Source organism: Salmo salar, chromosome ssa05, assembly GCF_905237065.1.
Source record: "Salmo salar chromosome ssa05, Ssal_v3.1, whole genome shotgun sequence".
NCBI classification, from domain to species: domain Eukaryota; kingdom Metazoa; phylum Chordata; class Actinopteri; order Salmoniformes; family Salmonidae; genus Salmo; species Salmo salar.
The window spans coordinates 42,932,614-42,949,802 of record NC_059446.1 but is presented as its reverse complement, the minus strand read 5'-3'; the positions used below and the strand labels follow the sequence as shown (position 1 = coordinate 42,949,802).

The following is a 17,189-nucleotide window of genomic DNA, read 5'->3' as shown; positions in this document are numbered from 1 at the left end:
GCGAGAGGTGGTTAGAATAGGATGGGAGGCAAAATGTCAGTGTAGCCAATAGAGAGTCAGAGTCCCGAGTGTGGGAACAAACATAGTCTGTCCCACAGTTGGGATTGCGTGGGTCGTTTGTAGAAAAGGAATTAGAGGGATTGAGCTTCTGCTACTTCAAAATTGTGAAAGTTCTCAATGGCGCTGCCCATGCTAATACAGGATTTTGGGCACTGGAGTCCTCTATCTATCTCTATGTGTCAACTACCTCAAAGTGAGCACTCTCAGACTTGTCTATCAACCAAAAAGCTATTATAATGTTTTCCATTATGTAAAAGTCAATTGTAATGGCAGGTAATAAATCCTATACAGTCATATTTCCTAGCTATTCTAACTATGTGAATCAGTCACTAAGACTTCACCTACCTTTCTCTCTCCAAGAAGTTTATCTTAACACAAGTCTCACAGCAAGTTCACTTCTGAGGTGAAGACACAGGGGGCAGCTGATTGGCAGTCAGATAATTTATTCAGGGTTTGAAATCCCATACCAGGAATAATAACAGAGACAACTCAGGGTCTTATTAATCAACAATTCAGTTTTATTAAACATAGATAAACATCTATACATCAGTGTTATCAAACCCCTTGCCTTTGGGGACATGGTAGCAGGACATCATGCAAATATACAGACTGAAAGTGGGGAGAGAGAGAGGGGGAGACTGTGTATATATACATAATATGACATTTGTAATGTCTTTATTCTTTTGAACTTCTTTGAGTGTAATGTTTACTGTTCATTTTATTGTTTATTTCACTTTTGTATATTATCTCCTTCACTTTCTTTGGCAATGTTAGCATATGTTTCCCATGCCAATAAAGCCCCTTGAATTGAATTGAGAGAGAGAGAGAAAGAAAGAGAAAGTGAGATTGCTAGTTTATCGCCACTGCTGATGATAACAATTCCTCTAATTCCTTTTCTATAAACGACCCACGCAATTTACCCGCAAAATGTTCCAACAGTTCTCCGCGTTGACGCGAGAAAAATATACTTTCTTTAATTTGACGCCGTTGACGCTCGCGGCTCGTCTGTTTTTTCTCATCACTCATATCAAAGACTGTCAATTATATTGACAAGATAGTCAAGTGACCGCTCTAACAATGGAAATACATGTCCTCAAAGATGGAAGGCAGGCAGAAACGTGGCGAGATCAGGTGGGACTATTCTAGCCAATGAGAGATCAGATCAAATCAAGCATTATTTATATAGCACATTTCAGACATGAACGCAACACAACGTACTTCACAGGAAAAATATATAAATAAAACCAACAGACATAAGAGGATAAAAACAAAATAATAATAACAAAAACTGAAAGACTGAAAAGTACCCTAAGGAAAAGCAAAGCTAAAAAGTTGTGTTTTAAGATTTCTTTTCAATATGCCCAAAGTTTCTGCCCCTCTCGGGTTCCCTGGCAGGCTATTCAGGAGGCAGGGGGCATAGTAACTAAAGGCTGCCTCTCCAAGCCTCTTAGTCCTAAACTTTGTAATAGTGAAAAAGCCAAAGGACCTGAAGGACCTACTGGGTACATAACTCAAAAGCATGTCTGATATGTATTGGGGTGCACAATCGTGGTTTGATTTAAAAACCAATAGAAGCATCTTAAAATTAATTATACATCTCACAGGCAGCCAGTGCAAAGACTTTAAAACCAGTGTAATGTGTCTCGGTCTTGGTCTGTATGTTTTGCAGTTTACCAATGGCTTTCTTGGGTAGACCAGACAGGAGAGCATTACAGTAGTCAAGTCTGCTTCTAATAAAAGCATGGATCAGCCTGGGATAGAAACAGCCGCACCTTGATAATGTTCCTCAGCTGGTAAAAATCTATTAGGTCACATTCCTAATATGTGTGATTCGAAATTGAGTTCAGAATATAAAATGACACCTGGATTTTTTTTACCTGGTGTTTTATCTTTATTGCTTGTGAATTAAAATGTGCAGCCAGATTATGTCTCTGTGCTTTGGCTCCAATAATAACTACCTAGGTTCACCATAGCAGTTTTTAGTGCAGTGGGGAGTGACTAACAATAGATTGCATTTCTTCAGATATGCAATTAAAAACTAATTTTGAAGCAGGTGGTGGTGTTAGGATTGAGAAGGCAGGTAGACGGCTTAAGTTGTGATATCACTTTCCTGAGTATGTCTGTGTCAATTAGGGAAAATAACTCCATAGTGCCTTTGCCTGATAGACTGGGGCACATATTATCAAACTTCTCATCGGGTCTTGATTGACTGATACACGGCCAAGTGTTTGCTATCTTATCTCTGAAATATGCAGCAAACTCATCACATTTAGATTGCAAGGACATTTCATATAGGTTTGCGAGGGTAGGATTTATCAGATTTATCATTAATGGTTGAGAATGCACTCTCGAATTATTCTGATTATTGGTGATCAAGTCAGAAAAAATGAGCCCGTATGGCATTTCTAATTGCCTTGTTATATATGCCAAGTTGGTCTCTCAGGAATATCATAATGGGCCTGCAACTTTGACTGTATGTGAGGTAGGCCTATATAGACCTAGCTCACATACAGTAGCCTATATCTTCTAGTTATCCAAATGTTTCCCCCTTTAATGTGGATAATGCAAGGTGCTGACAAAACTCATGTTTGATATCACTTGGGTTTAATCATGCCACGTGTGAACCTGTCCAGCTATTATTTTGTTCTAAGAGGGTGTTCTTCATGTACCAACATCTAATTTTAGTTAACCGTAATTTGTCTAGTTTGTAGTTTTAACAGGACTACTATAATAATCGTTTAAATTGTGTAATGGTTAGCCTAGATTAATTGGACCAATTGGATGAATTGTACAAATATAACAGTCCAAAAATCTGGCCTCAAAATAAAAAGCACAGGTTATTTTCCCTTTAAATAATAATTTTCCCTTTAAATAACGAATCTCGTCCCCTCGGTTTTCTCCAGAGCAGCTCTCGTTCAGTCAGAAGACAACAAGCGCACCTCAAAAGACTTACTACAGGAGATCACACACCTATGGGGATAGCATCCACATTTACTACGGGTTCCTAATGTTTCGGAAAGAACGTGAGTAGGGCTCGTTAAATAATGACCAAGGGGAATGTTTTATCATAGGTTGTCGACGGGCGGGTGGGATGTTCAAATCAGCAAGCGAACCTGGGGAGCGTATGATGCAGCAAATGAATTGCGACTATGTTGTTATGCTCAGCGGTAGATACATTGTTACTATGCAATGATATTATTAGAATTAATAGATATATTTGTGATTTGGCGCAGCATTGTGTCATTGATTAATTATGGAAGAGCGCCTGATTTAGTCATGATGATGGAGCGTATCATACACTCAAGTACATTCTCGGTCAAGTTCCGACTCAGACTAGACTCAGCAAGAATATCTGGTTTTGTCACATTTGTCATTGTCAAAATTCCATCATATTGTGTGCGTGTCGTAATTAAATTAGCGCATTTACAAAGCCAAGGGCATCATGGGCAACGAGGCCGCCAAAAACGTGTAAAAGATAGAGTGCACTGCGGGATGGTCATGGTCACTCTGTTCTGGTTCTTCAAGGCTACTGTTGCAGTCATGGGCCACCGCCGCTCACGTCACAATTGATTAACGGACTTTACTATTTTTGGTTAACAGGATAGTACAAAAGTTGAACTTGAACATTCCTAAATGCTGTCTGACAAAGGATGCACTATAATCAGTGTATAAAAATGTTCTTACTAAATAATAGTGATTAAAGTCTTTAGAAAATCTAAACAAACTTGAAGTAAACTACAGTGTTAGGCTACAGTGTTTCCATAACAAAGTGTGGAAAGATCTTAAATAGGTTAAGTATATCCATTGATCAAATAGAGTTTATGATTTTTTTTCAAGGCCTCACCTTCTGTCACCTGCCTAACCAACATGCTAGTTAGTGGCCATTGCCTAATAGCTGTCTTGACTGTCCATTGCCTGTCTTTAGTTTCTAGTGAATTATGTAAGCATGTAGCTGTAGTGTTTTTTGTAATATGATTAGGAACAGCAGGTCAGGTAGTCATCACTGAGCTCAAGGTCACTTGTGTAGCCCTAGACTTGAACTTGAACTGAGACAATTAATGTTGATGATGCAGTAATGCAAATATGCCCCTAAACACTTACCCTCCCCCAAAAACATTTACTGCACAGCTGTGCATTCTTCACAGTTGAAGTTATGGTAAAGGTTATCTGAAAGGAAGTTGATATTCAAAAAGTCATGTATGTCACTGAAGGAGTAGGAATGTGGAAACAGTCAGCCATGGTGAGTAGAAGTCAGGTATATTTGATATGATACTAATCTATGAAATTCAAATTTCCAATTTGTAGCTAGTTTGAAATGATATGAATCTCTAGGAAATAAAAGGGGAAAACAGCAGGCATCACAAATAAACAACAGCAGGCATCACAAATAAAAAGCTCAATTGAATCACGTTTTTTTATGCTATTCTTAAAAATGCTGCTTGAAGTGCTATTAGTGCAGAGCTTGCCGTCAGTGACAGGGAAAAACACAGTATGTTGCCGCAGTGTCATCAATGTGTGTGTTCCTGATGGAGTGCATTATATTGCTGAGTCACCTCAAGATTATCTGTGCTTATGCTGATGCAGAGATATTCTGCCCCATATTTCAGTTTGCTCGTGTCCTTTCCTGTCATTCTTTGCTGCAAATTCAATGTTTACTGCAAATGACATTGTAATTCAACAGATCTACTGAGAATCTATAATCAATTGATGTAAGTCTGACAGAACATGTCAGCTGTATACAGGACTGGTCCTCTTGTGACAGGGCACTAGACTAGTGACAGCCTTATCAGTAAGTGGCATGATTTAGAGGGACAGATAGACTGTACATTTCACAGAAACATTAGTTGCCATACATTTCCAATTCCACCCACATATTGTAAAAATGTCAGGCTGGGAGAGTAGGCAGAAGGGAATGTACTTTTTTTCTTTAGAGGGACACAGGAATTCTACTGCTGCTGGGGAACTGCAATGAAGTATATGTCTGAACTGCTGGAGTGATGGGCATTAGGTGGTTGTGTCTAGGCCCTCTATAATAAGAGTTCAACTGAAAAATATGGACCAAAATATTGACCAACTTCCTCTGTAAGCAGAAGCATTAAACTTTAATTCACAAGTTTAAAAATAACATTGTAGTACAAACATTGAGTTATTTTGCTGGCCAGGTTTTACAACCTATCAAGTACCATACAACGGAATTTGAATTAATGAGTCACCGATGAAAGCCTCACTCCTTGGCCTGTGGAATTTAGCAGTGTGTCTGTGTGTGTGTTGGTTAAGATGCCCAGTGAAAAAAACATCAGAGGGTGTGTACCCACTGGCCCAGCTCTGCCTGCTGAGATAGATAAAGTTGGCTTTAGCCAGCGGTACGCAAGGAAGCTGAGGGGGGGGGGGGTATCTATTCCACACAGGAGGCTCAGATGGCCAGACATGACCACGCACGCAGGCCCATCAATGCTGCTGAATGGATCAACAGTTGACGTCTGTTAAGTGTGGTGGGGGACCCCCTTCAAGGTTTCATCACTGACTCTACGGTACAGTACATATGTATGTGCCCCTTGCCTATATAGGACTACGGTAAAGATAGAGGTTGAGTGAAGACTCTGCTGAGAGATGACGGACCTGGAGGCATCGACAGTGGGTGAACCCCCTCCTCCATACATGATCTTCCTCCTGGTTTTCTTCTTCTTCATCACGGGCCTCCTGGGTTTCCTGGTCTGCCATCTTCTGAAGAAGAAGGGCTACCGCTGCAGGACAGGGGAGGAGGAAGATGAAGATGAGGAGGAGTGTGAGCAGAAACTGGGACCAGACAAGAATGGTAAGTATCTACCAGGGAAAACAAGGATCTGTCAGAAAGAGTTTTATATTTTGGCTTTGATCTATCCATTGATGTCAGGATCAAGGATATGGCTTGAAGAAGTTAACAAGCGGCCATTATTGATTTTCTGAGGCAGATACATACGGTGTGTGACTTTTTTCCAGAGGTGTCGGTCTTTATCCAAAGGGCCTTGGCCCTTTCCTAAACAGGAAACATAGGAACTCTGTTGTACTATTTAGTTTAAGAGGATGTTACTCAGCTTGAATTAAATTAATTCCTATGTAAACATTGGACACTCACAAAGAAGTCATATTTTCCATATTAAATTACTGGGTACTTCAAAAGCCGGCCCGTTAGTGGATGCTTTAGTTGAAATAAACTACCTTCAAGGAGCTGTAGAATCGGTTGATTCACACAAACAAGAAGTAAGTGATGAAAAAATGCTTAAGGTCGACAACTTTGAGAATTTCCTTTAATAATCTCGAATGATGACAGAGCAAGCTTGGGTGCAAGCTGCTTCGTCAGACAATCTTTCATATGTTACAGATGATGAAGAAGAGGACCATCAAGACACTGTTGAACAAATCCTGAAGTGCATCATTGAAAATGAAGGTAGTAACTCAAGAAACAACACAATAGATACTAGATTTCGTCAATACCTTAGGAATTACAATTTAAAATAAATGTGTATTTTTGTGTGTTCTGTTTTGCCTTCTAGCCAACATGGAAGCCTTCAAGGAGATGCTAGGAAAACAGGATATTTGTGAACATCATGATCCTACGTATGTATAGCTAATACCAACTTTTTTTATTTGGCTATGCTATCTATTAGTCATGTAAGTGGATTCACATTCACCTTGTCTTAAAAATATACTGAAAATAACTACACTTAAAAATGTGAACTGTTTTGATTCAGAAAATGAAGCACAGCTTGTTCAAACATTAAGCCTCTTTTAGATATAAAACATTGATTTACATGATGTTTAGTTCATCTGACTGGCATTACTCCATGGCTGTATTATCACCCTTGGTGAAAGTCTTTTAGTGTGCAGAGCTAAGGTAAACAAGCACCTTACTTCCTAAGAGCACCAAGTCTCTCAAGTAATATAGTCCTAGTTCCTTTTAGCTCTTAAACAAACCAGTCTTTATGTGGTACATAATACATATGGTTCAAATGTAGGTCTTCTGTACTCGGTGTACTATACTACAGGTTTTCCCTCCTGCTTTAGGGTGTGGAGTTTTCAGAGAGGCCACAATAATGGGTGTACATTTCACTGTGCCTGTAGTAGTCAGACTGAGCCTGGATAAAGTGTATTGTGTGTAGCTTGTATTTATCCTGGGACCAGATGGTAGCTTTACAGTGGGGTGCTCAGCCCCTCTGTTCCTGTGTCCCTGTAGGCAGCTGTGTATGCAGTCAGTGTCTCTTACCTTGGGCTGTCTGTCCCATGGGGCCACCTGGCTTATTGTTGCCCTGGCATCAGCAGCCCTATTATGGGATCTGATCTTTACTTCTGTGTTCTGAGGCAAAACACAAATAGTCTCTCAACATATTATGCTACAACTGTATGCCAACGAAGTGTTGCTCACGTCCATATAAAGCATTTGAGGAAGAAACAGAACAAGAGAAAACATCTATTCTACTCACAACAGCTCCCAACAACATGCTACTACTCACATCCATATAAATAAACAGTGGTATAAAGTACTTAAGTAAAAACACTAAGGTACTACTAAAGTCGTTTTTTGGGGTCTGTACTTTACTATTTATATTTTTTACAACTTTTACTTTTACTACATTCCTAAATCAACTAATTTACTTTTTACATTTTAGACTTTTACTCAAGTAGTATTTTACTGGATGACTTTCACGTGAGTTATTTTCTATTAAGGTATCTTTACTTTTAATCAAGTATGACAATTGGATACTTTTTCCACCACTGCATATAAAGCATTCTAGGTTGAGATGATTGAGGGCATTTGAGAGAAACTCCGACCCAGTGATGTGCTGTGATAATATAGCTGTGATGTGCTACTAGCGTATTAGAGAAAGGAAAACTGATTTATGCTTTTTAATTAAATCCAGATTCTTACTTGGCACCTCTAGGTTGAGTGTTTTAGTGTTCCTGCCTGTTTGCCAAGCTAGTGCTCAGACTGATAGCAGCCTACAAGGCTGTGGCATTCGTTGGCCACCCATTCGTATTCTTCCCACACTCTCCTCTCTCAGCCAGCTACAGCACAGCTACAGACACCTCCCCAGGGACGCTATAGTCCTGATGGGAGGGAGGTCAGAGGCGGTCAGAGTCGGGAACCAAGGGACTAATAGATCACACTAGAGATTCATATTTCACAGACAGATTCCAATAAATATGCTATAAACCGGCAGCTGCTTCCTGGAAAAGTGTCTTTGGCTTTGGATGTTTTTGCTAATGTCAAGGTTCTATGGTTCAGTGTGTTTGAATGGAAAATACATATGACAGAGTGATTCCTTCTTTGTCTTTCCAAAAGGTTACTGCGCAAAGAGAGCCTCGGGGGTATTCCACCTCATCACCACACCGTGCACTCTGGAGCCCAGCTTGACCACAAGTCCTGCACGCTCTGTGTGCAAGGGCGCTCCAAGAAGGCCCGACGTCGGAGCCGTGTACCTCGGACCAATAAGCCGAGAACGCCGGGAGAGAGGAGAGAGTCCACTGTGTTCGCAGTGGGAAGGTGAGTCACACTGGACTGCTCACTGGTGTTTGACAACACAATACATTGATATTTATTTATTTAAACCTTTATTTACACTCTTAGAAAAAGTGCTCCAAAAGGGTTATTCGGCTGTCCCTATAGGAGAACCCTTTCTGGTTCCAGGTAGAACCTTTTTGGGTTCCATGTAGAACCCTCTGTGGAAAGGTTTATACATGGAATCCAAAAGAGTTCTACCTGGAACCAAAAGGGTTCTAGCTGGAACCAAAAAGGTTTCTTCAAAGGGTTTTCCTATGGGGACAGCCGAAAAACCATTTTAGGTTGAAGATAGCACCCTTTTGGTTCCAGGTAGAACTCTTTTGGGTTCCATGTAGAACCCCTTCCACAGAGGAGTGTAGCCAAGTATACTTAAGTATCAAAAGTATAAATAATGTAAAATTGCTTATATTAGCCTGTCTGGGCCAGCTTGCGTCCCACCCTAATCAACAGCCAGTGGAATCGTGTCGCGCTAAATGCAAAACCTCATAAATGCTATAACTTAAATTTCTCAAACATATGACTATTTTACACCGTTTTATAGATACACCTCTCCTGAATCGAACCAAGTTGTCCAATTTCAAAAAGGCTTTACAGCAAAAGCAAAACATTAGATTATGTCCGCAGAGTACCCAGCCAGAAATAATCACACAGCCATTTTCAAAGCAACTAGCATGCATCACAAATACCCAAAACACAGCTAAATGCAGCACTAACCTTTGACAACCTTCATCAGATGACACTCCTAGGACATCATGTTACACAACACATGCATTTTTTGTTGGATAAAGTTCATATTTATATCTAAAAACAGCATTTTACATCGGCGCATGACGTTCAGAAAATCTTTTCCCTCAAATGCTTCCGATGAATCAGCGCTACAATTTACAAAATTACTATTCGAAAACATTGTTAAAATGTAATATTGTCATTCAAAGACTTATAGATTAACATGTCTTGAATGCCATCTCTTTGCCAGATTTAAAAATAACTTTACTGGGAAATCACACTTTGCAATAAACGACGTGGTATGCCCAGAAAAAAAGTCTAGGCTATAAATGTTGGAGCCATCTTGGAACGATCAACCATCAAAAATACTATTGTAAATAATCCCTTACCTTTGATTATCTTTATCAGAAGGCACTTCTAGGAATCCCAGGTCCATAACAAATGTAGTTTTGTTAAAAAAAGTTAATAATTTATGTCCCAATAGTGTTAGCGCGCTCCGAAGGCTAGTGAAAATGTACCGTGTGCGTCTGACTTGTCGTCAGGAATGAGCAAAAAAAATATATTTAAGTTCGTTCAAACATGTCAAACGTTGTATAACATAAATCTTTAGGGGCTTTTTCAACCAGGGCTTCAATAATATTCCATTGGGACGGTTGCATTGTCTTTCAAAACGTTTCGAAAAGGGAGAGTACCCATGGGCGCCGACGTCACAATGGTAATGGCCCATCCCCTGTGACCAAGATAAACATCCTCTCTTTCAGTCAATTTTGATAGTAGAGACTCAAACCACTTTGTAAAGACTGGGGACATCTAGTGGAAGCCATAGGAAGTGCTAAATGAATCACAAGCCCCTGCGTGTTTCAATGGCAAATGTTTGAAATGATATCCACACATCAGATTTCAGTTTCCTGTCAGGATTTGTCTCAGGGTTTTGACTGCCATATGAGTTCTGTTATACTCACAGACACCATTCAAACAGTTTTAGAAACGTTAGGGTGTTTTCTATCCAAATCAAACAATTATATGCATATTCTAGTTACTGGGCAGGAGTAGTAACCAGATTAAATCGGGTACGTTTTTTTTATCCGGCCGTGCAAATACTGCCCCCTAGCCTAATAAGCAAACCAGACAGCCTCATTTTCTTGTTATTTTAATTTACAGATAGCTAGCGGCACGCTCCAACACTAAGATATAATTTCAAAACGAAACATGTGCTTAGTGAGTCCGCCAGATCAGAAACAGTAGGGATGACAGTAGGCAATTTTCCTGTCCTGCTAAGCGTTCAAATTGCTTTAAGGTGTCAGGGAAAATGTATGGAGTAAAAACTACTTTTTTCTTTAGGAATGTAGTGAAGTAAAAGTAGTCAAAAATATAAATAGTAAAGTACAGATACACCAAAAAACTACTTAAGTAGTACTTTCAAGTATTTTTCCTTAAGTACTTTACACCACTGAAACTACTTTCATATATACTTCCATTTAAAAAAAAAAACTGGTACCAGGCTAACTTCAGATGAGTCTTGTGAGCATCCTAGAGCAAAACAACCGACATGTACACTATATATACAAAAGTATGTGGACACCCCTTCAAATGAGGGAATTTGACTATTTCAGCCACACCCGTTGCTGACAGGTGTATACAATTGAGCACACCGCCATGCAATCTCCATAGACAAACATTGGCAGTAGAATGACCTTAAAGAAGAGCTCACTGACTTTCAACATGGCACCGTCATAGGATGCCACCTTTCAAACAAGTCAGTTCATCAAATTTCTGCCCTGCTAAAGCTGCCCCGGTCAACTGTAAGTGCTGTTATTGTGAAGTGCAAACGTCTAGGAGCAACAACGGCTCAGCCCCAAAGTGGTAGGCAACACAAGCTCACAGAACGGGACCACCAAGTGCTATTGCGCATAGCATGTAAAAATCGTCTGTCCTCGGTTGCAATACTCACTACCGAGTTCCAAACGGCCTCTTAAACAGTGCTGGGAAAAGTATCCAATTGTCATACTTGTGTAAAAGTAAATCTACCTAAATAGAAAATGACTCAGGTAAAAGTGAAAGTCATCCAGTAAAATACTACTTGAGTAAAAGTCTAAAAGTATTTTGTTTTAAATATATTTAAGTATCAAATGTAAATGTAATTGCTATAATATACTTAAGTATCAAAAGTAAAAGTATAACTCATTTCAAATTCCTTATATTAAGCAAACCAGACGGCACCATTAAGAAAAATTCTTACAGATAGCCAGGGTCATACTCCAGCACTCAGTGCATTCGGAAAGTATTCAGACCCTTTGACTTTTTCCACATTTTGTTATGTTACAGCCTCATTCTAAAATTTATTAAATCGTTTTTTCCCTCATCAATCTACACACAATACCCCATAATGACAAAGCAAAAACAGTTTTCGAAGTTTTTGCAAATGCATTAAAAAAACTAAAAACTGAAATATGAAATGTACATAAGTATTCAGACCCTTTACTTAGTACTTTGTTGAAGCACCTTTGACAACAATTACAGCCTCAAGTCTTCTTGGGTATGATGCTACAAGCTTGGCACACCTGTATTTGGGGAGTTTCTCCCATTCTTCTCTGCAGATCCTCTCAAGCTCTGTCAGGTTGGATGGGAAGTGTCGCTGCACAGCTATTTTCAGGTCTCTATAGAGATGTTTGATCGGGTTCAAGTCCGGGCTCTGGCTGGGCCACACTCTGGCCACTCAAGGGCTTTTAGAGACTTGTCCCGAAGCCACTCCTGCGTTGTCTTGGCTGTGTGCACGGGTTGTTGTCCTGTTGGAAGGTGAACCTTTGCCCCAGTCTGAGGTCCTGAGTGCTCTGGAGCAGGTTTTCACCAAGGATCTCTCAGTACTTTGCTCTGTTCATCTTTCCCTTGATCCTGAAGGAACAGGATCGTCCCCACAGCATGATGCTGTCACCACCATGCTTCACCGTAGGGATGGTGCCAGGTTTCCTCCAGACGTGATGCTTGGCATTCAGGCCAAATAGTTCAATCTTGGTTTCATCAAACCAGAGAAACTTGTTTCTCATGGTCTGAGAGTCCTTTAGGTGCCTTTTGGCAAATTCCAAGTGGGCTGTCATGTGCCTTTTAATGAGGAGTGGTTTTCATCTGACCATACTACCATAAATGTCTGATTGGTGGAGTGGTGTAGAGATGGTTGTCGTTCTGGAAGGTTTTCCCATCTCCACAGAGGAACTCTAGAGTTCTGTTAGCGTGACCATCAGGTTGTTGGTCACCTCCCTGACCAAGGCCCTTCTCCCCCGATTACTTAGTTTGGCCGGGCGGCCAGCTCTAGGAAAAGTCTTGGTGGTTCCAAACTTCTTCCATTTATGAATGATGTAGGCCACTCTGTTCTTGGGGACCTTCAATGCTGCAGACATCATTTGGTACCCTTCCCCAGATCTGTGCCTCAAAACAATCCTGTTTCGGAGCTCTACGGACAATTCCTTTGACCTCATTGCTTGGTTTTTGCTCTAACATACACTGTCAACTGTGGGACCATGTATAGACAGGTGTGTGCCTTTCCAAATCATGTCCAATCAATTGAATTTACCACAGGTGGACTCCAATCAAGTTGTAAAAACATCTCAAGGAGGATCAATGAAAACAGGATGCACCTAAGCTCAATTTCGAGTCTCATAGCAACGGGTCTTTTGTAAATAAGGTATTTCTGTTTAAAAATGTTAATACATTTGCAAAAAATGTTAATACATTTCTAAAAAACCTTTTGCTTTGTCATTATGAGGTATCGTGTGTACATTCATGAGGAAAAACATGTATTTAATCAATTTAAGAATAATGCTGTAACTTAACAAAATATGGAAAAGGGGAAGGGGTCTGAATACTTTCTGAATGCACTGTAATTTACAAACAAATAATTTGTGTTTAGTGAGTCCATCAGATCAGCGGCAGTAGAGATGCCAGGGATGTTCTCTTGATAAGTGCGTGAATTGGACCATTTTCCTGTCGTGCTAAGCATTCAAATTGTAACTAGTACTTTTGGGTGTCAGGGAAAATATATGGAGTAAAAAGTACATTATTTCCTTAGGAATGTAGTGAAGTAAAAGTTGTCAAAAATATAAATAGTAAAGTACAGATACCCCCCCAAAAACGACTTAAGTAGTACTTTAAAGTAATTTTACTGCTCTGGAAGCAATGTCAGCACAAGAACTGTTCATCGGGAGCTTCAGGAAATTGGTTTCCATGGCCTAGCAGCCGAACAAAAGCCTAAGATCACCATGTGCAATGCCAAGCGTCGGCTGGAGTGGTGTAGAGCTCGCCGTAAAATGTGTAAAGTTTGGTGGAGGAGGAATAATGGTCTGGGGCTTTGTTCCAGTGAAGGTAAATCTTAACTCTACAGCATACAATGACATTCTAGATGATTCTGTGCTTCCAACTTTGTGGCAACAGTTTGGGGAAGGCCCTTTCCTGTTTCAGCATGACAATGCCCCTGTGTACAAAGCAAGGTCCAAAACAAAATGGTTTGTCAAGATTGGTGTGGAAGAACTTGACTAGTCTGCACAGAGCCCTGACCTCAACCCCATCAAACACCTTTGGGATTAATTGGAACCTCGACTGCAAGCCAGGCCTAATCGCCCAACATCAGTGCCCGACCTCACTAATGCTCTTGTGGCTGAATGGAAGCAAGTCCCTGCAGCAATGTTACTACGTCTCGTGTAAAGCCTTCCCAGAAGAGTGGAGGCTGTTATAGCAACAAAGGGGGGACCAACTCCATATTAATGCCCATGATTTTGGAATGAGATGTTCGAGATGTTCGACGAAAAGACCGATTTCCGGGATGTGTCCTGGTCTGACAAACACTGCTCTGCCACCTTCCACTGCAGATGCTGAATATCTCTAGCTTAAACTGACAGATTTTGATGTTTTTGTTTTTATTGTGCTCATACGACTCTAGGGGGTTTAGGATTTAGGATTATGAGGATTCAGAGGCCTTTGTGTTTGTGTTTAAGTACTTTACATGTGTACAGTTATGCTATGTTATGTCCTCATCGTAGTGATGTACTTAACTAATAGAAGTCTGTATACCTACAGGTTCCGAGTCACCCACATGGACAAAAAGGATCAGGGGTCTGGCGACCAGTTAAGCCAATCGGAGGCCCTGGATAGTGAGAAGGGGGATGAGGAGGACCCCCAGAGGAAGGAGGGGTACAACCTGCGGAGCATGTTCAAAGACGTCAAAACGGACAGCACCAATGGTGTGGTTCCCATCGCGGCCAAGCGGAAGAAGAGTCTGGTTCTGTTCTCACCACGCAGAGGTAGTGATCCAGTTGGGGCCAAAGTGCCACTGAGCCAGCCCATGGTAGAAGAGGAACCCCTCTTCACTGCTCCAGTGAAGACTGCTCCAGTGCAGACCTCCAGCCCTGTGAAGATCCTGTCGTCCCAGCCCAGCCTGGACTCTGGTGCACCTGACGACACTGATATGGCTCCTGTTAAAATGTACCCCACTAACGCGAGTCCAGGAGGCGTCTCCCCTCTAACACCCCCAATGCAAGATTCCCCCACCACCACCCCAGTACAAGTCACCCCCATGACCCCTGAGATATTACCCCTTACCCACGGCTCCTATAATAACCGTAGTCTTAGCGCCTTAAATGTCTCTCTTACCCCTACCCCTGTACAAGCCTCTCCAACCTCTAACCTCTTGAATGTCTCCCCTGACCTGTCCTCCAGAAAAGTGTCCCCCTCCCCTACTCCCTTAAATGTTTCTCCTACCCCTTCCCCCATACAAGTCTCCCCTGGCCTGTCGTCCAGAAATGTGTTTCCTTCCTCTAGCCCGTTAAATGTCTCCCCTGCCCCTACTCCCTTAAATCTCTCTCCTGCCCCTACCCCCTTAATGGTGTCCCCCACCACTCTACCCCGTAGCATTCTAAAGAATACTACTACTTTTGTCAAGGTGGACGAAACCTCACCCACCACGAAAGGGCCAGAGGACAAGGTTGAGAGCCTTGCTACTGTCAGGGCGGACAAAGTTTCTCCCACTGCTGTTCCTGTGAAAGTCTGCCCCACTGTGGACCCCATGAAAGTCTCCCCCACCACGGCTTCCATGAAAGTCTCCCCCACCTCAACCTCCGTCAAGATCTCCCCCACCAGTGGAGGCCCTTTCGAGGACAAGCTGGAGGTGGGGAGTGTTACCATAGTCAAAGCCAGCCCGGACAGTCAGATGGAGTTCTCTGTGGTGCGTACGGCTGAGGTAATGAAGGAGGAGGAAGAGGAGGACCCTGCTGTGGCTCAGAGCCCCCCAGAGAAAGGGAAGGATGATGAGGTGGAGATGGAGGACATAAAGGACTGTCGGGTCAGCCAGGAGGAGGGTGTGTCTCTGGAGGAGAAGAGGAGATCAGTGCACAGTCAGCACAAGTGGTGAAAGAGAGAGAGAGAGAAAGAGAGAGGACACGATGGGATGGGGGAGGGGGAAAGACTGGCCACACCCAACCGTGACAAACGGATATATTGCAATACTACGGAGGTAAACCAACCAGGCCATGCCAAAACTGAACTATACCAGACTGAGACTGGCTGTCTGGAACCAACTAGACCTTGACATGGCTTTAAAACGGTGGGGTCGTACCAGCAAGACTGTGATTTATTCATTGATATAGACAAGTTGTGGTTAGCTAAGCACTGGCACCTTATATCCAGATGTATTGATCTTAAACGCTTGCATAATGTGGCTAACAGCACAGCTACAGTACTACTTCAATTATCAACAGACAGTGCAAGCCCAGGCCTCCATCTACAAGTGCACTTTTTGAAAACACTGCTCACAGACTGCATTTTACAACGATCAACTTTAACCCCAACAACAATCAACTACACCACAGTGTAAATCGACCAACAGCAAATAACGGGTAATATTTGTGTATTCTAATTTATTGTCAGTCCGATCTCTAACTCTTCTATATCAGTGGGGGCTGCTGAGGGGAGTACGGCTCATACTAATGGATGGAACGGAATAAATGGAATGGTATCAAACATGTGGTTTCCATGTGTTTTATAACGTTCCATGTACTCCATTCCAGCCATTATTATGAGCCGACCTCCCCTCAGCAGCCTCCACTGTTCTATAGAGTTGAAGTCGGAAGTTTACATACACCTTAGCCAAATACATTTAAACTCAGTTTTTCACAATTCCCTGACATTTAATCCTAGTAAAAATTCCCTGTTTTAGGTCAGTTAGGATCACCACTTTATTTTAAGAATGTGAAATGTCAGAATAATAGTAGAGAGAATTATTTATTTCAGCTTTTATTTCTTTCATCACATTCCCAGTGGGTCAGAAGTTTACATACACTAAATTAGTATTTGGTAGCATTGCCTTTAAATTGTTTTACTTGGGTCAAAAGTTTTGGGTAGCCTTCCACAAGCTTCCCACAATAAGTTGGGTGAATGTTAGCCCATTCCTCCTGACAGAGCTGGTGTAACTGAGTCAGGTTTGTAGGCCTCCTTGCTCGCACATACTTTTTCAGTTCTGCCCACACATTTTCTATGGGATTGAGGTCAGGGCTTTGTGATTGCCACTCCAATACCTTGACTTTGTTGTCCTTAAGCCATTTTGCCACAACTTTGGAAGTATGCTTGGGGTCATTGTCCATTTGGAAGACCCATTTGCGACCAAGCTTTAACTTCCTGACTGATGTCTTGAGATGTTGCTTCACCAGTCCATCTTGCAGCAAAGCACCCCACAACATGATGCTGCCACCCCCGTGCTTCACGGTTGGGATGGTGTTCTTCGGCTTGCAAGCATACCCCTTTTTCCTCCAAACATAACAATGGTCATTATGGCCAAACAGTTCTATTTTTGTTTTATCAGACGAGAGGACATTTCTCCAAA

General features: G+C 41.6%; 1 protein-coding gene across 2 annotated transcripts; it reads left to right on the top strand.

Moving 5' to 3' along the window:
• The first annotated feature begins 1,595 nt into the window (after positions 1 to 1,595).
• rell2 (RELT like 2) lies at positions 1,596 to 15,729 on the top strand. Of its 2 annotated transcripts, XM_014200113.2 has the most exons (6): positions 1,596 to 3,083; positions 5,628 to 5,875; positions 6,377 to 6,487; positions 6,594 to 6,657; positions 8,381 to 8,581; positions 14,393 to 15,729. In XM_014200113.2, exons 2-6 carry the CDS (start codon positions 5,671 to 5,673, stop codon positions 15,720 to 15,722), a joined length of 1,911 nt encoding a protein of 636 aa, XP_014055588.1. In that variant the 5' UTR covers positions 1,596 to 3,083; positions 5,628 to 5,670; the 3' UTR covers positions 15,723 to 15,729. The 2 variants fall into 2 exon arrangements, with proteins under 2 accessions (XP_014055588.1, XP_014055591.1); XM_014200116.2 differs by lacking the exon at positions 1,596 to 3,083 and having other exon boundaries at positions 3,133 to 5,875; positions 6,422 to 6,487.
• Positions 15,730 to 17,189: the final 1,460 nt, after the last annotated feature.

What these genes read in the sequence shown, in the direction of transcription:
- rell2 (XM_014200113.2), top strand. Translation starts at nt 5,671, where the DNA reads ATGACGGACCTGGAGGCATCGACAGTGGGTGAACCCCCTCCTCCATAC. An exon ending in ACTGGGACCAGACAAGAATG is followed by an intron (nt 5,876 to 6,376) that starts GTAAGTATCTAC and finishes TGACAGAGCAAG; the next exon opens with CTTGGGTGCAAGCTGCTTCG. An exon ending in GTGCATCATTGAAAATGAAG is followed by an intron (nt 6,488 to 6,593) that starts GTAGTAACTCAA and finishes TTTGCCTTCTAG; the next exon opens with CCAACATGGAAGCCTTCAAG.